A 19315-nucleotide genomic window follows, 5' to 3' on the forward strand; every position below is an offset into this window, starting at 1 on the left:
CCATACAAGCAAGCACCCAAGCAAACAAGCAAGGCCTCCCGCAGCCCCTCTCCAAGCACACAGATAAGCAAGGCTTCACACGGTACCTCTCCAAGCACACAACCGAGTAAGACCTTACACAGCACCCTCCCCAAGCAAGCAAATAAGGCCTTATGAAGCACTCCTCTCAATGATTCAACCACTGAAATCAAATCTACAAATTACGATCCATCTGAAGGATGCCGCGGTAGAATATAACATATCTAGTACAAATTAGAGACCAAAACAGCAGCCGTTTTGATAGTGGGTGGCGTTCGGGAAGCGCGTGGCCCGTCTAGTCTCGGGCGGGTCAAACCTTCCTCAAGTGCAAGGTCTCCGTGCCAAATGCACCCCCCCTCGCTTGCAACCCCACGACTCCAGAGGGGTGATCCGCAGTAGATCCATCCTACTACTGGTGGTCTTGCGGGAGGCTGCTAGCCTGCCATTGTTGGACATCATGTGTCTACGAAATACTTCCACCTAGACTCGGTTGACTGCACCTCCTGAGTGGATACGGAGTAATTTGGCAGCATATCATGCTAGATCTATCAACTGAATGCATGCACGCGTGTGTCTTTTTCAGACTCTTTGTCCTTCGCACAGCCCCGTCCCAGGATTCTACTTACGCACTTACTAGCACCTCGTATATGCACTCAACCAAATGAACCTACATATTGCAGTTGACCCTGATGGTTCGCTACTTCGTTTATTATTCACACGCTATACAGGGATGGTGTACCTAGTGTGTTGATCTCTGATCAAGGTCCTGCTCCTGATCTTCTTCGTAAGCAAGACTCCGACCTATCAGAGCAAGCGGACATCTGTTTGAAACTCTCGCTCACTACTGTACTAAATGGCAAGATAACTCCGAGTCCCACGGGGTCAATCACTGTACACGATTGGGCTCGCTGCATGCGTGAACCAGGATTAGCTTCCATATTGGCCCCCAATCATTCCTTCCAGAATCTGGCTCACCTGGGAGGTCGACGCTTCACGCGGGCTGGAACACGGTCTCCAACCCTCGATGAAAGGTATGGAACTGCTACACAGAGATTACCGACCGGGAGAATCGATCCGGACACCGGCAGTGGCAGTCTTTCCCATACGATCGGCGTTAGGGCTACTAGGCACCTCGAGCTGCGCTGCTTACTCAAATAGGAAGTGCATTAGAAACTTCCGTATAGAAGGGAATGTAGGCAGACTGGTAAAAACAGCAGAGTCGCTCTCAGCACACCACCAATCTCGTTGAATCGAATTTCTGAACGAGGTTGATGATTATTCGGACAGCAATTCCGGATGGTTGGCGCTCGAAAATCAGAGAGCGATCCTACAGTTCCACCGCGAGTGGCGCCTCGTCCGCAGTGGTTCCGCGCCAGCTTGAACATCTTAATATACTGAATCCTGAGCGGAGAAATGGGCGGGGAGGGCTTGGTGGGGGGTGAAACCGATACGAACCGTCACCTCTGGTAGTTCAAGATGGTTTCCCCTGGACCTTTACATTACCCGTCCTTCCTGGGACGCTGATTGGGTAGTCAATAGGTTTTCTAACGTGGTAGACGTAGTTGCTTACCACTTGTTCGTTTGATATGCTATTTCGACGAATTTGCATGTCAACTGGAAGGGTGCATATGCCATGGCCTGCGGTGGGCGGCGCGCTGCCGCGCCGAGAACGGCCGTGCGGCCGGGTGGATCGGCTTGTCTGGGCTTCTGAAAACAGTAATTGCAATTTCGGTGGTGGAAAGCCTGGATTCGTATTCATATAGTGTGGTTGTGTTATCTACAGGTACGATACTAATACTTGACTATAGCATACCGCTTGCTTCGATCTGGTATAGTGTCGGTCGTATTGGAGAGACTGCCGCTGTCGATATCAGTTATCTCCGATCGGACCTTCGCAGTGGCTTTCTGAAACTCACCTTTAATGATTACCTCAGATCGTCCAGATCGTACGTAGTCCAGCCTATAGTAAGAACTAGCCACTCCGGACGGAGTGAGGTGGTGGAATCAAGAAGGATCGCAGTTGTTCCAGTTCCCGGTTCAATGCGAAGTGGCACTGCACTAACAAAAACACGCAAGTCGATCGCTGCCCGAAACGAGCAGTGCACGGAAATCAGGCTAACTGAATGCATGATAGTGCTTACTACTGCCTAAGGTGGTAACGTTATCTCCAACGTGACACCTACCAGATGATCCATGATTCCAATCACGGTGGCCCATACAATCGCCACACTCTCTGTTTATTGTACAATGCCTAGAGGACGAGATGTAATGGATGTCATGGTTGTGGGGGGCGGGCAGCCTTCTCCATTCTACAAACAGGTCTAGCAGTAGTGGCATGCACGCATGATGCGCTGACTCTGAGACCGACAGGGATGTAGAATAGGCCACATTTTGGTTTCTCATAAACTTGCATGAAAAACACATGGCTATCTAATATATATGAGGCAGGACAGTCGATCGGGAAATCAGGAGTCGCCACCTTTCTCACCTATCCCTGGACCTTCTTAATGATGTCGGTTGTGCTTCTTCAATCTTTTCAACAACCAACGTGAGAGGAAAATGGAAACGGCTGCCCGACACCAGTACGACCGAGAGTGGGCAGGCCCTTCAGCTGTAAAACATGCTGACGGCCGAACGTTACGGAAGTCGTGCGACAGATGCCACCAGCAGAAGCTTCGATGTGTCGGGGACAAAGCCTCGTTGACCCAATGCGTGCGCTGCCAACGGGCTGGACTCGAGTGCGTGTACAGTGTCAGGTCCAGCAAACAGTCAAACAAGAACATGGTGGAGGGCGGGGACAGCATGCCCACCCAGTCTGTGACCCCAGCATCAAATCCCCTGAGCGAGCTGGATCCGGCGTTCGCCCCGGATCTGTCACACCTCAACGACATTTTCCCGGGCACTTCATCGTCCTGGGCTACTGTCGAGCCAGCCTCACTTGGTAGCTTTGTTCTGCCAGAGTTCCTGGACACAAGCACTTCCGAAGAGTCCATGAGCATCGCACCGCCCTCCTCGAATAGCCCAATCGATGCTGGGGTAGTACTTGGAAGCGGGCCATCGGACCTATCTGGCTGTCTCGCCAGCGCATGCCAGGCATTGGAAGCCGCTTTTAGGAAGGTGATACGAGATCACCCCGGCCAGAACGCCCAAGATTGTATGACCATGACACCAAGCCATCCGCAATGTACAAGGTTGGGACACGGGAGCTGACAGGTCGAGAACAGATCCGATTGGAGAAGTCTTTAGCCACTTCGACGGCTTGTTGGAGGTGCTGGCGCTCGATAGTATGGTAGCAATCACCACGTCGCGCACGCCCGAAAGCCCATTCGATGAATACCTGCGGAGCAAACAAGCGTCGATGGCAGCGCAGTGTTACGTCCTGTGTATAAAGCTGATGGCGGTCCTATCTGAACAGGTGCTCCAGAGCCTGTTGGCACTGCCGCTGTCAGCGAAACCGTCTGCTTCGGGGAATATGGGTAGTTCAGAGCCGATGAAAAACGTGAATGCTCTCGGAGCGCCAGAGGACAACTTCTCACACACGAGACAGATCCCGAAGAGTCTCCGACTTGGAGACCTGTATGCTCCTCCAGACCCTTTCGGACATGCACTCAACTCTGCCATCAACATGCTCCGAATCGGGAGCAAATTGATTGCCAGGATGGAGCAGCTGCTTGGTATACCGCCCGAGCTAGGAGGTGGGAGCATGCCGTCCGGGGCTTCACCAGAGCAGGTGGGGCTCGACCAGCCTACACTGCGAGACAGAAGCGCTTCGAAATCCTCTTTATCATCATTGCCAGCTCGCTTCGTCGCGTTAATATGGGAGGATGAGGCAAGCATGTACAACAAATCTGCTGTCATGTACTTCCGGCGCTGTCGTGCCGCAACCTTAGGCCTCGCAAAGAATCGTTCTTGACGCTGCGTGCAAACCACTGTCAATTTTTAACATGCCTGAAATGGTGATGAAGAACTATCTAGGGGCGGATCTCGGTGGAATGGGCTAGGGTTCCTTACTCCATATACTAGAGTAGATTTATGTGTGTATATATATGTTCACCCTCCGTCTACATGATTCTTACGCTACGAGAACTTAAGTCCCCTTGATAAGTTCGAGATATGTTTAGTAGTCCTTTGCTCGAAACTCCTACCCTGTGTTCGATTTGGGTATGATAGAACTATACTACAGCTAGGCTAACAGGATGTCTGGACCATGTCCCCTCCTTGAGTAGTCACGGATCACATATCACACAACCAACCCCGACGTCTACCGAACTGGCAATCTGATGCCCATGATAGTCTGCCCAAAGAGAATTTTTTGTCACCGGAAGAGCCACACTACCCACCAGCAATCATGATGCATGGCCGAGCTTCGGCGATTTCGGCGTTTCAGTAATCTAGGATGGCTGACCCTCTGCCACCGCCCTATATAGCCCCGAAAGTACTGTACAATACACTTGCGACACACGAAGAAGACCTTCATCCCGCATTTTGTGTCTGCCTGTCTCCTTCCACCCAAAGATGCTTGGGGTCTTGCTTCTGCTTGTCGCCACTGGTGGTCTTGCCTGGTTTCTTGCGACACCTTTTCGAACAGGACTATGGCGCATTCCGGGGCCGTGGTGGCGGCGCTATACAGGTGAAACCCAAGACGTCATCCCTTCATTCGGAGACCTAATATTGCTCTAGACCTCTTCCAGGCGCTTGATGCCTACAATGGACGAACTTGCCAAGTCATTCAGCGCTTACACAAGGAATATGGACCCGTGGTGCAAGTTGGTCCACGAACCGTTATGTTCTCGAACCCATCCATGATAGACAAGGTCTATGCCACGAGGGCACCCTTCCCCAAGGTAGGCCATAGACATACACCCACCCGCTCACAGCTTCTCTAACTGCCCCCCTCCCTCAGAGCCATCACTGGAGGCCGCTCCGAACCGAGCTTAAAGGCGTCCATTACCCAAGTCTCATAGGCACGGAGGATACCAAGACCCATGCTGCTCTCAAACGGCCCATCTCCGGCATCTACTCCATGTCCAACGTCACCAAGTCGGAAAGCTTCATCAACGAATGTATCCTTCAGCTGGTCAAGAAGCTTGACCAAGAATTCAGGGCCAAAGAGCAGCCGCTGCCCGTGTTCACGTGGATGCATTTTTGTAGGTCAAAAAGTCCAGTTCGCGTGAGAGAGGTCAACTGAAGGAATGTGACAGTTGCGTACGACACAATCATGAAGCTCACGGTCTCCGCCGACTTCGGCCTTATCCGAGGCGAAGCGGATCGAGAGGGCATGTTTCGAGGGGTCGATGCAGCTCAAACCTATCGAGCCATGGTAGGCAACACTCGTGTAAGATTCCGCGCTATGGCTGACAACTTCGTTAGGCAGCGTGTATGCCGTGGGTGCACTCTGTGCTCAAGGGCAGTCCCATCACGAAAGTGTTCGAGAAACGCATGGGCTCGTTCCCACGGCGCGCACGGGAGCTCATCCAGAGCCGGCGGGCCAACGGGGCGGCAAGCGCCGCAGATCGCGAGGACCTGCTCTCCCAGATCCTGGACACCCAGACGAAGCATTCGAACGTTGTCGATGAGCGGGTGGTTCATGGCTACGCGACCACCCCACTGCTCGCCGGGGCGGACACGGTGACCATCGGCCTCACCTCCGTCAGCTACTTCTTGGGCAAGCATCCCGAGGTTGCAGCCAAGCTGCACGCAGAGCTGAAATCGTCCGGGCTCCGGATGCCGCCCCCTTGGGCTCTGATCCACAAGATGCCCTACCTGGATGCGGTGATACGCGAGTCTTTCAGATGCCATCCGATCGGAGCGATGCTATCGCGACGCGCGGTCCCCCCAGGTCCTGGTCTCACGCTCGAGGATAGTCACATCTTGCCCCCGGGCACCGCAGTCGCGGTTTCAGGGTGGTCGACCCATTTCGATAAGGACGCCTATGGCGATGATGTGCACGACTTCAAACCCGAGCGCTGGCTGCAACGTCCCTCTGAGAGCGACGAGGAGTATGCTGAACGGCTACACAAAATGAACAAAGCCGATCTGACGTGGGGCGCCGGCGACCGGGCGTGTATGGGTAAGAACATTGCCAAATGTGAAATGTACAAGCTCATTGCAACCTTGTATTTCCTTTTTGATGTGAGTCTATGCTGCAAGTTATGTGTTTGCTGTTTCGGGAATAGACTGACAGTCGACCACAGATTCAACTTGTTGAACCGGCCAAGGAATGGAAGATCAAGGAGACGGTGCTGGCGAAGCAGGAGGGCGTGGAGGCTAAGATTACTTTCAGGCCCGACGCGAGCATGGACCAGCTTCGAGAAAAGGATGCTTGAGAAAGAGAAGCTAAAAACCGTCTCTGCGTGATGTCTGGTAGATGAACAGCGGCTGGCGGACTTTAAAAGTGGGGGAGAATCATATTGCCATGAGCGAAGAGACCTTTCTGTTCGTCAATAGGCTTTTCAATTGCCTGAGATGATCACCGTTCAGCACCTCAGTCACACCCTGTGCGGATCTGAAAAGTTAAGAATGGAGAGAAAAGCTATGAATGGAGAAGTGTCTGTATCGCAAAGTAGATATTCGAAACCCGATCGGATAATATAGGACGGCCTAGGGCAATGATTTATGCCTCGAAAGGAGAATTGTAGTGGTCTTACAATCTGAAGAATTCATTGCCGTGTTATTGAATTCCGTGAATTAGATTAGGAACCCGAGTGAATGAGGGTTAACCAATAGATTGCATCTTCCCAGGTCACAAGGATATATCGAGGTGAGGGTTGCACTTATGCAACCATCGATAAAATACATCGCAGGACACCACCTCAACAGACGCGTTACAATTCGTCTATTTTTCACAATACACCAGAGCGGTAGGGATAGCTACCTCCTTATCTTGGGAATCTGCTTTCTTCTGATATATTGCAGTGTTAAGTGTGGTGATTATTGACAACTTCTACCCTATGCAACCAACTAGCTGACTAGACGAACCACACATTTCTCCCCCGAAAGCTGCCCACTCCTCACCAACTCCATACCCTCCAACACCTGGTCGAGCCCACCTTCAAGAACCCGCACGGGATGATGTCTCAGATCACCGCTATCGACCAACCTCTGGGCAACCGCCCACAGCTTCTCGCCATAAGCACGAATTTCCTCACTCGGCGGTCGGCCATATGGACTGGGCCACGTAGACCCGTCACCGAAGATAGATGGACCAAGAACCCAGTCGGTCTTCACCGTGGCGCGCGTGGCGGCGTGCTGCGGAAACGGGTCCAGGGAAACGTACTTGCCGCCAGCTCGACCCAGGGCGGCGTAGCAGAGGCTGGTGGATTCCGCGGTCGTGATGCAGTCGAGCGCGTAGCGCAGGTTGTTCTTCGTGTAGGTTTTCTGGTTGTGTGAGGAGGATCGGTCAGTAAGAACGGGTGTATGGAGACGAAAGCGACCAACGTGGTGGGATGGAAAGCAGATGGCCTTACAATCTTCATCGCGCAGTCCGGGTCGCGATAGTCAAAGGTCGCTTCGACACCGTAGGCTTTGACTTGGTCTGAATTCTTTGGCGAGCAGGTCGCGATTGGGATCATGTTTATGCTAGACGGGTCAGCACGAGCTTCGCGATATCAGCTTGGGAATGAATGGTGTTCTCTCACAGCCTCAGCAGCTGGATAGCAATGGTTGCGGTCGCGGTACTGCCGCCGTGCACAAGAATGTATGCCGGCTTCTCCACTGGAGCATCGGGCAGAGGCAGCCCTAGGAGCTTCAACGCCAGTCCTGCAGTGCTGATCCCGGCGCCAAAGGTAGCACCGCCTTCAGTGCTGACGGAGGCAGGTAGCTTCAACCAGATCTTGCCCGCAGAGATGTTGTATTCTCCGAATGAACCACGATGAGGAGTGTTGGCGTTCATGGCATGCTGAGCTCCGCACACTCTGTCGCCAACCTGTATCTCTGTGACCTCTGGGCCACAGGCGACGACCGTTCCGGCATAGTCCGTGCCCAGAACACCACCAGGAGTCACGAAGGGGCCACGCATTTTGGTGTCGCTGGGGTTGACAGCCACGGCTTCCGTCCGGACCAAGAACTGGTCCTTCTCAAGCGTAGGGAAGGGCACATCGTCTCGTACACGCACCTGATCTCCAGCCTCCACGATTACCGCACGCTGGGTTGTTGGAGGCACAAGTGCTGCAGTCTCAATTGACCCCATTGTCAGTCAGTAGAATGATAGGCGTCCTTCCGAATCTTGAGCTGAACAGGTAGTACCAGGTGGATTCAGTGTTAGTGAAAGTCTATCAAACTCCCTTATCGAGGGCCCGAAGCCTTACTGTGAGTGCGCAGTGGCCCCTACTCCATTACATTTGATTATGCCCACGTGAACCGAAGAACGCAGGGAACACACTACCTGGTGGGCAGCGAGCGGGAGATTGCCGGCGGCCCGCAGAGCATATCGGCAATCTGCCACGCCGTTCGGCCTTCTTCGGCGTTTCGGTTTATGGGCCCCGTAGTACCCCCAAAGAAACGAACATTTCCCGATTTCCCTATGTGTCTGTTGATAGGAGTGCTCGATGGTAATCTTCTTCGAAGCAAGTAGTTCTCATCGACTATCAAAAAAAAAAGCTAGAACGCGGACACACGAGAGCCGGTTTAGTGCAACCATGTTAGTCGCAAATCGTTGCCCTCACTCTTGATCATGCACTAACGAGGGAATCAGAATGACTAGGGTACCCTCCAAAGCCCTTCTGTGCTTCCATGGGACGGGCTCGAAGGGAGCCATCTTCAACGTGCAGATGGCGAGAATCTGTTATCTACTGGGAGACGCGTTCGAGTTCATCTTCCTTGACGGGCCGATGGAATGCGCTGCAGGACCCGGAGTCCTGCCTATGTTTGGCGGCCAAGAGCCATATTACTGCTGGTTTGGCGGCGACGGCACCACTATCGACGAGAGCTTGAAAAAGATCAACGCGGCTGTCAAGCTGACGGTGGATAAATGGCAAGCAGGTCATCCTGATGTCGAGATCGTCGGGGCGATTGGGTTCTCAGAGGGTGCCCTCGCCCTTGCAATGATGCTCTGGCAGCAACAACAGGGTCTAGTGCCATGGATAGGACAGCTACGGTTTGCCGTGATGAGCTGCTGTTTCTTTCCTAACGAAGCGTCCTTGTGGCTGAACGCAAGGGCCCAGGCTTATGGCCTGAGCAAAGCCTACATTGACATTCCCACGCTTCACATACACGGCAATAGAGACTTCTGTCTTGGTCGCGCACGAAAGCTCGTGAGAAACCACTATCGGCCGAGCTTCGCTCAAATCATTCGAACGGACACCGCCCATCATCTGCCAACACGAAAGGACGAGGTTGGGGAGGTGGTGAAGCACATCCTGAGACTGTCGGAAATGTCTGCAATTGACATGGCAAGTTGAGCAGTAATTCAGGCGGACAGAGAGCCCAGTAGAAAGGCTCAGCGGTAAACATGCATGTATCTCGAATGATGTAATTGATGCCTATGACTAAGAATGAAGATCAAAGACTATCTGTCTGCAGCTTTGTCTGACCTGCTTCTCCGTATTCTTGATGTTTTGTTTTCACAGATCCTGTCCATCATTGCGAGACCGCTTACGGTGGACTGCGGAGCCAGTACCTGCCCTAAGCTAGTTTCTCAAATCCTTTCTCGCCTTTCAGTATCGGCGCCACAGATTTTTCAGGGAGAGTATTTTTTCCACAAAATGCCGGTGATGGCCTAATTCGGTGAACGCACTGCAAGTTCGGAAACGGGCTTATCGCACGGCTAGCATTGTTCTATACGCCGAACCTGGCCCCGGGACACTCCCCCAAAGGCCCGGTCAGATCTTAGCTTCTCGTGAAGCTCATGATGGGCCTACTAAAGGATAGAGTTAGACGCTGTCTGGACTTGCAACTTCATAGTTTCAACACATTGAGGCCGGTGAAAGACCATTCTCGCCGCCATGACCCAATCTCAAGCACGTCGCAATGAGCCTATTGCAATCGTTGGCAGCGGCTGCCGCTTTCCCGGTAGTGCCAGCAGTCCTTCGAAGCTCTGGGAACTTCTGAAGACCCCGAGGGACTTGGGGAGGAAAGTCCCTAAGGAGAGGTTCAACGTGGATGCTTTCTATCATCCTGATGGAGCCCACCATGGTCGCACGAACGCACGATTTGCCTACTTTCTTGACGAAGACCCTTACACCTTTGACCCATCTTTCTTCAACATTCCACCCAATGAAGTCGACACGATCGATCCTCAACAGCGTCTCCTCCTAGAGACCGTCTACGAAGGTCTCTCCTCTGCGGGCCTCAAGGTAGAAGACCTTCGAGGCTCTCCCACCGCCGTCTACGTTGGGATGATGCAACGTGATTTCCTCGACCACCAAAACTACGATCTCGATGCCCTCAACATCTATGCCGCCACCGGCACATCCGCATCTATTCTTTCCAACAGAGTTTCCTACGTTTTCGATTGGCACGGTCCGAGTATGACTTTTGATACCGCCTGCAGCTCCTCCCTCGTCGCTGTCCACCACGCCATCGAGCACCTTCGAACGGGCTTAAGTCAGGTCGCCATTGCTGCTGGCTCGAACTTGATCCTGGGTCCGGTTCCATTTATCTCAGCCAGTAAGCTGAACATGTTCTCACCCACTGGCCGTTCTCGAATGTGGGATGCTGCCGCGGATGGGTATGCTAGAGGCGAAGGCGTTGCCGCGGTCGTCCTGAAAACTCTCAGTCAGGCGATCGCAGACGGGGACACTATCGAGTGTGTTATTCGTGAGAGCGGCATCAACCAAGACGGCAAAACTGCGGGAATCACAATGCCGAACCATGCAGCACAGGAAGCTCTCATTCGCGAAGTCTACAAGCGAGCAGGCCTCGATGTGACCAAGCCCGAAGACCGCTGCCAATACTTCGAAGCGCACGGAACAGGCACTCCGGCAGGGGATCCTCAAGAAGCCCAAGCCATCTCTTCTGCTTTCTTCGGGGACAGGCAGCGTGCTGTCGATGAAGACGCTCTGTACGTGGGTAGCATCAAAACTGTCATCGGGCATACTGAGGGTACGGCTGGTATTGCCGGCCTGCTCAAAGCTTCGCAGGCCATTCAGCATGGTCTACTACCGCCAAATATGCTATTCAATGAGCTAAGCCCGAGGGTGGCGCCATTTTACTCCGATCTCCAGCTAGTCACGAAACTCCAGCCCTGGCCCGAGCTCAAGTCCAACCAACCGCGACGAGTGAGTGTCAACTCGTTCGGATTCGGCGGTACTAATGCCCACGTAATCGTGGAGTCCTATATTCCCGCCTCGAAACCAGCAATTGATGCGCCCCCAACCCCATCCCTTGCCCCGATCACGCTCTCCGCCAATTCAGAAGCCTCGCTGAAGGCCTCTATGGAGGAGTTGAGTCAATTTATCAAAAGCCAGCCCAGCTTACGCCTACAAGACCTCGCCTGGACACTGCTGAGAAAGCGATCGAACCTTCAAGTCCGCCATGCTATCCCAGCCAAGACGGTGCACTCTCTGTGCGAGGCTCTCGAGCGCGATGCCGCTTTGGTGCAAGGGAAGCAGAGCATCGCAACGGTCTCGGATGTCAAGACCAAGCCCGAAGTGCTTGGTATTTTCACCGGTCAGGGTGCCCAGTGGCCGACCATGGGCAAGGCTCTCATCTCGGAAGTGCCTTATGCCCGCGATATTATCCTAGAGCTGGACCAATCTTTGCAGGACTTGCCAGAGGAATACCGGCCCACGTGGAAGCTCTTGGATCAGCTCTTCCTCGAGGGGGCAGACTCCAATGTACATGACGCCACCTTCTCGCAACCTCTCTGCTGTGCCGTCCAGATCATGCTCACAAAGCTTCTCCAAGCTTCCGGAGTGACGTTCAAGGTTGTCGTCGGCCACAGCTCGGGAGAGATTGCTTGCGCATTCGCCGCCGGCTTCATATCGGCGTCCCAAGCAATTCGGATTGCATACCTTCGCGGCCTCACGTCGAGGCATGCAGGTGGGCCGAACGGTATCGAGGGCGCTATGATGGCCGCAGGCACCTCCTTTGACGATGCAGTTGACCTATGCGCTCTCGAGGCCTTTGAGGGCAGAATGACTGTGGCAGCAAGCAATGCGCCGGAAAGCGTTACCCTGTCCGGAGACAGAGATGCCATCCTCGAGGCTCAAGAGATTTTCAACGACGAGTCAAAGTTCAACCGCCTCCTCAAGGTGGACAAGGCTTACCACTCTCACCACATGCGTCCTTGCGCCGAGCCCTATGTTGCAGCTCTCAAAGCTTGTGGCTGCGACGAGTTCAGTATGGATGTCGCACCCACGGCCACCTGGATCTCGTCGGTCTACGAAGGCAAGCTCATGAAGACTGAGGATCTCAAGGCTGAGTATTGGAGTGCTAACCTACTCTCTCCCGTTCTTTTCTCTTATGCCGTCGAACAGGCCCTGGTAAAGCACATGCCGCTCGATATTTGCGTCGAAGTGGGAGCTCACCCGGCTCTGAAGAATCCTAGTCTCCAGACCATTGAAAACTGCGCCGGTGCTCCGCTTCCATATGTGGGCTGCATGGAGCGGAGCAAGGATGACGTTGAAGCCTACTCTTCGTGCTTGGGCTACATATGGTCGCGCTTTGGCTCAGCTGCTGTCGACGTCGACAGCCTGTACAGCAGTCTCTCATTGGATGTCGATACCCAAGACTTGTCCAAAGAACTTCCGTGCTATACTTGGGACCATCACCGCTCGTACCGAAAGGAGTCCCGCGCGCTTCGCAGTTGGCTTGGAGCAGAACGCCCCCATCTTCTGCTCGGCAAGCAACTCGTCCACAGCAGTCCGTCATCGATACAGTGGCAGAACTTTATCCGGCAGCGTGATATCGAATGGCTCGATGGCCACTCCCTACAGGGCCAGACTGTGTTTCCGGGCGCAGGATACGTGGTCATGGCCATGGAGGCTGCCGTGAAGCAGGCCGGTGATCGAGAGGTTCAGCTTCTGGAAGTCCTGAACCTCTCGATCGACAAGGCCGTGACGTTTGAGGACGAGAACAGCATGGTCGAGATCAACCTCACTCTAGACATCGACCTATCGCAGACCACAGACACTTACGCTGTGTACAGCTTCGTCATCAACTCTTGCCTCGCCAGAGAAACCGGTCTTACTCGCTCGGCGGCTGGGACGGTCGCTGTGACCTATGGATCAGGATCACCTGAAAGCCTTCCTCCCCCACAGGGCGAGCCGCCTCACCTGAACAATGTTAGCATCGACAGATTCTACACCATGCTCAGTGAGATCGGGTACGGGTACACCAAGCAGTTCCGCGGCGTCAGCAACCTCAGACGCGGCGACAGCAAGGCTTGCGGCACCATCGCCTTCCACCGTCTGGAGGACAACCACCGCAACATGGTCCTCCATCCTGCCACCCTCGACGTGGCCTTCCAAAGCTTCATCGGAGCATACACTGCCCCTGGCGACCGACGCCTGCGATCTCTCCTGGTGCCGACTGGAATTGACCGCATTGCGCTGAACCCGTGGGTCGCGGATCGAATCCACGCCCTGTCCAGCCAGGTGGAGTTCATCTCCACCAGTGCGGCGAGCGTCGGAAACACCGTGGCAGGAGACATTGAAGTCTTCGACCCGGAGACCGACGCCACCATGATCCACATCGAGGGCCTCAGCTTCAAGCCATTCTCCCCGCTCTCGGCTGCCGATGACCATGAAATGTTCTCCAAGTGGAGCTGGGGTCCCATCAACCCTGAGCCCTTGCTCGATGACAGCAAATACCACGCCACCGAGCAGGACAGGAAGGACGTGGCAGTCATTGAGCGAATTACGTACTGGTACATCAAAGCGTTCCTCGCGAGCCTCACGGCGGAAGACCGCGAGAACGCCGCCTTTCACTTCACGAAGCATATCCAGTGGTGCGAGTATATCATCGCCGAGACCGAGGCGGGCCGCAATGTGTGGTACGAAGCAGGCTGGGAGCAGGACACGAAAGCTGATATCGAGGACATGATTCGAGAGTGAGCCTTCCCTTTACTGGGATAAAAAGAAATGCTGACCAACCTACGACGCAGAAACGTGGCGCATCCCTTCGTCCGCCTCATCCAGAGAGTCGGCGAAGGCGCCTTGGAGACCCTTCGCAACAACGAGAACGCCTTTGACCTGATGGACCACGATGGCTTGCTCACCGAATTCTACGGCGGCACCGTCAGCTACGGGCATTCTTACCACTACTATCAAAGACTCCTTGCGCAGATCAATCACCGGTATCAAAACCTGGATGTTCTCGAAATTGGTAAGTGAAGCGTATCCACTTCAATGCGGCCACTGACGCAAAGAAAAGGCGCCGGTACTGGGGGTGCGACACGGTATTTCTTGAATCACCAACAAATCTCGTTCAACAGCTACACCTTCACGGATATCTCCAGCGCGTTCTTCGAGCAGGCGGCCAAGGAGTTCGAGCAGCATGCGGACAAGATGGATTTCCGCCCGCTCGACATCCGCCGTCCGCCCAGCGAGCAGGACTTCAAGCCCAACTCGTACGACTTGATCATTGCCTCCAACGTCCTCCACGCCACGCCGAGGCTCGAAGAGACTCTGGCCAATGTGCGATCACTGCTCAAGCCCGGGGGTCGGTTGGTGGTCATTGAAGTGGCACACCGTGAGCACACTCGTATCGGATTCATCTTCGGTCTGTTCCCGGATTGGTGGGCTGGGCACGACGAAGGGCGTGTCCTTGAACCGTTTATCTCATATGACCGGTGGGACACACTGCTGAGGAAGACGGGGTTTTCGGGAGTCGATAGCCGCACGCTTGACCCGGACAGCAGGGTTTTCCCCAACGGCGTGTTCGCTACTCACGCGGTCGACGACCTGGTGCAAAGGCTGGACTCGCCACTGGCGGCCTCCGTCAAGGAGTCCTACGCGCCACTGGTGGTGATTGGGGGTTCCTCGCCGAAGACGAGTGCGCTCGTGGCTCAGCTTCCAGTCATCTTGCCAGCGCGCACATGGGAGACTGTCCCCACCATCCGGGAGATCATCGACTTCGACTATCAGCCAGGGTCCACGTTTATGGTGCTCTCGGAGCTGGATCAGCATACGTTTGCGCGGTTCGATGAGGAGCAACTCGATGCCCTGCAGACCATCTTCAACGCCGCCAACCATGTCCTGTGGGTCACGGAGGATGCCTGGGTTGAGAATCCTCAGCAAGCCATGACCATCGGCCTCCTTCGCACGCTCCGCATGGAATATCCGGACGTGCATATCCAGGTGCTGGATGTGAAGAAGGCAAAGGATCTGCGACCCGAGGTGCTGGTTGAGACCGTTTTGCGGCTGGAAGATGGTACGAACTGGCAGGAGAGCGGTATTCTGTGGACAGAGGAGCCCGAACTGTACTTGTCTGATGGCAACGTTGTTGTGCCGCGGCTCAAGCCGGATGTCGACAGGAATAATCGACTGAACTCCGGCCGCCGTCCCATTCTGGTCGATCTGGATCCGAGACAGGAGACGCTGACTCTGGAATACGATGACGAGGAGCCTTTCTTCAGGTTCCATGAGGAGCGCTTTGTGCCCCTGGCTGTTGACGAGACCTTTGTGACGGTCCAGGTGGAGTACTCTCTTGCCAAAGCGATCAGAATCGGCCAGCTGGGCTATTTCTATCTGATTCAGGGCAGGGTTGCTGGATTCGACGGCACTGTGGTGGCTCTCTCTGAGACCAACGCTTCCTCTGTTCAAGTCGCTTCCCACCAGCTTGTTTACATCACCAGCAAGGCAGAACTGACTACTTCTGTGCTTCCAGGCATCGCAGCAGAACTCATCGCACAGACCCTGCTGTCGGACCTTGCTGCCGGGTCATCCGTACTGATCTTTGAGCCCCCCATGCTCTATGTCGAGCCTCTGAGCCGTCGCGCAGCGGCTGCTGGTATCCCACTCGCCTTCGTATCCATCAAGGCTGCTCCGGGGTCGGACGGTATCCGGTGGATCCGACTGCACGAGAAAGAGACGCAGCGTAACCTTCGCCAGAAGCTGCCGCTGAACGCTTCAGTGTTTTATGATTTGTCTCCCGAAAAAAATCCCGCAAGCCTAAACCACCGGCTGGAGAGATGCCTCCCGTCAAGCTGCTCTATTCGCCGAATCGACTATTTGTTCCAGAACTTTGCTACGCCAATTTCCGTCGAAAGTGCGGCCGCGTCTCAGTCTCTGGCGGAGGCTGTCAGAGTAGCAAACAAGGTCAGCAACAGCCACGGTGGGTCGATATTCAAGGGTGGTGAGATACTATCTTTGAGAGAGGGTCCGGAGGTGAATGCAGTTGTCGACTGGAAGTCAGATCAGATCATCCCCAGCCGTGTCCGGTCAATGGAGACCGATCAGATATTCGTGGACAATAAGACGTATCTGCTGATTGGCCTTGCTGGTGATCTGGGTCGTTCGATTGCTCGCTTCATGATCGAGCGCGGCGCACGCCATGTGGTCTTGTCAAGTCGCTCTCCTAAGATTGACCAGCGCTGGATCGACGACATTACCGTGCTTGGGGGCAACGTGATGGTTCTACCGATGTAAGTTCTTTTCAACTTTCATGGCCTGTGTTGTCGCTAATTGGATTCAAGGGATGTTTCCAACGAGGCCTCGGTCGACGAAGGTCTCGCTCGAGTCCGGGCCTCTATGCCGCCGATTGCCGGTGTGGCCTTTGGACCACTTGTCCTCCAGGATGTCATGTTCAAGAACATGGACCTGCCGATGCTGGAGATGGTGCTTGCGCCCAAGGTAACGGGAGCTCGTCTGCTCAACGAGCGTCTCTCGGATCCTGCCAACCCGCTGGACTTCTTCGTCATGTTCTCCTCCTTCGTCATGGTCTCCGGCAATCCGGGACAGGCGGCGTACAGCGCTGCGAATGCATACACGCACGCGCTTGCTCAGCAAAGACGCGCTCGGGGGATGGCTGCATCGACCATCGACATTGGCGCCGTGTTCGGTGTTGGCTTCATTGCAAGAGCGGGACGCGAACACGAGTACGATGTCGTCAAGTTCATCTTCGACGAGGTCAACGAATGGGAACTGCATTCCCTCTTTGCAGAGGCCGTCGTTGCTGGTCGCAACTGGGAGACGACGGATGTCGAGGTCATCACCGGTATGCCCTACATGGATCCTGCGAACCACGACCGAATCCCCTACTTCGACGACCCACGCTTTGCGTATTTCAAGCTGTCCGATCACCACACCAACGGCGAGGACGCCGCTGGGGCGGTCGGGTCCGTCAAAGACCAACTTCTCAAGGCCGAGACTATGGAAGACGTTCGCGCCATCATCCTTGACGGCCTCTCCGGCAGGATCCGGGGAGCTTTACAGCTCACTGCTGCGGATGAACTCAATCTGACCGTGCCTCTGATTGATCAGGGCGTGGATTCGCTCAGCGCCGTTACCGTCGGCTCATGGTTCACCAAGAACCTGAGCATCGAAATTCCCCTTCTGAAGATCCTTGGTGGTGCTTCGGCCGCTGACCTGATCGACGAGGCTGTCTCCCGCTTGACACCTGAAGCTATCCCCCTGGCTAATTCTACGTTGTTGGAAGATGCAGCACAGTCTGCCACCGAGGCGCAGCCTATCCCGCCGTTGTCGACTGTGGGTGCGTCCGACGAATCCTCGTTCTCTGTCGTCGACTACGACGATGTTCCGACGCCCCCATCTCCGCGCTCCTGCGATGAAGATGGCTTTGAACGACAAGTGCCACTTTCCCTCACGCAGGAGTACGCCTGGAAACAACAGCAACTTCCCCTGGATCCGGCGACGTTCAACAGCACCATCGGCATCTACTTGCATGGACCCCTCAATCTGAACCGTCTCGGATGGGCATTCAATCAAGCACTACAGCGGCACGACGCGTTCCGTACCTGTTTCATCGCCGATCCGGACGGCGCGGCGCAGCCCATCCAAGCCATCCTGCGGTCCCCGCGAGTGCACTTCGAAGTGGTCAAAGTGGCAGACAAAGCCGCCGCCGAGCAAGGGTTCAAGGATCTGGAAAGCTACAAGTACGATATAGCGAAGGGCGACACCCGGAAGATCGTCGTCTTCCAGTGGTCGCCCACCGATCACCTTCTGATCATGGCCTACCATCGTTTTGTCGGGGATGGCTGGACGACCGAACGCCTCTTCGTCGAGGTCGGCCAGTTGTACGAGGGCGTCCAGCTGGAGGCGGCGCCGAGCTATGCCGACTTCGCCCTCCGCCAGCGCAAGCAGCTCGAATCCGGCGCATTCACCGAGGACCTGCAGTATTGGGGCGGCCTCTTCGAGACCCTTCCCGCTCGACTGCAGACCCTGAACGTCCCCGAGGCCCACGCGAGCGCCACGCCGACCACCTGGACCGAGCACGAGGTGTCCGCCCGCCTCAGCCGGATGGTCGCCGTGCGCATCAAGGACCGCAGCCGCAAGCACAAGGTGACACCGATGCACTACTACCTGGCATCGTACGTCGTGCTGCTGGCGCGCCTGTCCTCCAGCACGGACGTGGTCGTCGGCGTGGCGGACACCAACCGGCCCACGGGCACCGACCAGGCGACGATGGGCTTCTTCGCTGACTTCCTGCCCGTGCGGATGCACTACCACGCGGACCAGATCTTCAACGAGGTCCTCATGGCCACGAAGGAACAGATGCGCGCGGCGCTACTGCACAGCGCCGTGCCCTACGGGGCGATGCTCGAGCGGCTGGGGCTGCCGGCCCCCTCCGCAGCGGACCCGCACTCCCACGCGCCGCTGTTCCAGGCCGTCTTCGACTACAAGCAGGGCCAGGCGGAGAGCGGCACCATCGGGGAGGCCAAGATCGTGGACTCGCGCACCCCGCGCGCGGGATCGCCGTACGATATCACCCTCGAGATGAGCGATGACCCGTCCAAGGACCCGTTGATCACGGTCAAGTTGCAGGCGGGGCGGTACGGGCCCCGGGATGCGGAGGTGGTCATGGACGCGTACCTGTCCATTCTCAGTATCTTTTCGAGGAACCCAGCGCTAAGGGTGGAAGATGGACGTTTGGATCAGGGGGCTAAGTCGAGGGCTTGATGGAGCGGTGGTAGTGCAGTATTGTGCATTTGAGCTGTGATCTTCGCCCCATCATGAATATATATTCATCTACATCACTTGTTCAACAGCATCAAATTCCCTCCCGCCGGAATAGGGGATTCATAAGATATCACGATCACACTAGATAAGATCTAGGGTAGATATATATATAAATACAGGTTAGATATGCCATATCTCAGTTACCAGAGATCTCTTTGGAAGATGAGGTGAGGGTCTGTGCTATTTATAGTAGCAACCCTGGCGTGCTTTGGCGGTCA

At 55.1% G+C, this 19315-nt stretch overlaps 5 protein-coding genes across 5 annotated transcripts; 4 read left to right on the forward strand and 1 right to left on the reverse strand.

Annotated features, from left to right (window-relative positions):
* Window positions 1-2820: 2820 nt before the first annotated feature.
* Window positions 2821-3931, forward strand: BO72DRAFT_377845 (uncharacterized protein; the record flags this gene model as incomplete). The annotated part of the gene is made up of 2 exons (XM_040941282.1): window positions 2821-3172; window positions 3225-3931. The coding sequence occupies 2 exons, from the start codon at window positions 2821-2823 to the stop codon at window positions 3929-3931; spliced, it is 1059 nt and encodes a 352-aa protein (XP_040801242.1).
* Window positions 3932-4533: 602 nt separating this feature from the next.
* Window positions 4534-6344, forward strand: BO72DRAFT_509475 (cytochrome P450; the record flags this gene model as incomplete). The annotated part of the gene is made up of 6 exons (XM_040949334.1): window positions 4534-4648; window positions 4699-4862; window positions 4922-5165; window positions 5220-5338; window positions 5389-6150; window positions 6213-6344. The coding sequence occupies 6 exons, from the start codon at window positions 4534-4536 to the stop codon at window positions 6342-6344; spliced, it is 1536 nt and encodes a 511-aa protein (XP_040801243.1).
* Window positions 6345-6978: 634 nt separating this feature from the next.
* On the reverse strand, window positions 6979-8206 carry BO72DRAFT_509477 (zinc-binding alcohol dehydrogenase family protein; the record flags this gene model as incomplete). The annotated part of the gene is made up of 3 exons (XM_040949335.1): window positions 6979-7395; window positions 7485-7596; window positions 7656-8206. 3 exons carry the CDS (start codon window positions 8204-8206, stop codon window positions 6979-6981), a joined length of 1080 nt encoding a protein of 359 aa, XP_040801244.1.
* Window positions 8207-8704: 498 nt separating this feature from the next.
* BO72DRAFT_509480 (DUF341 domain protein) lies at window positions 8705-9416 on the forward strand (the record flags this gene model as incomplete). Its single annotated transcript, XM_040949336.1, has 1 exon — window positions 8705-9416. Exon 1 carries the CDS (start codon window positions 8712-8714, stop codon window positions 9414-9416), a length of 705 nt encoding a protein of 234 aa, XP_040801245.1. The 5' UTR covers window positions 8705-8711.
* A 543-nt stretch (window positions 9417-9959) lies between these two features.
* Window positions 9960-19179, forward strand: BO72DRAFT_527717 (putative polyketide synthase; the record flags this gene model as incomplete). Its single annotated transcript, XM_040950131.1, has 4 exons — window positions 9960-14008; window positions 14063-14283; window positions 14332-16543; window positions 16595-19179. The coding sequence occupies 4 exons, from the start codon at window positions 9960-9962 to the stop codon at window positions 19035-19037; spliced, it is 8925 nt and encodes a 2974-aa protein (XP_040801246.1). The 3' UTR covers window positions 19038-19179.
* Window positions 19180-19315: the final 136 nt, after the last annotated feature.

Source organism: Aspergillus fijiensis (genome assembly GCF_003184825.1).
Source record: "Aspergillus fijiensis CBS 313.89 unplaced genomic scaffold BO72scaffold_23, whole genome shotgun sequence".
NCBI lineage: Eukaryota > Fungi > Ascomycota > Eurotiomycetes > Eurotiales > Aspergillaceae > Aspergillus > Aspergillus fijiensis.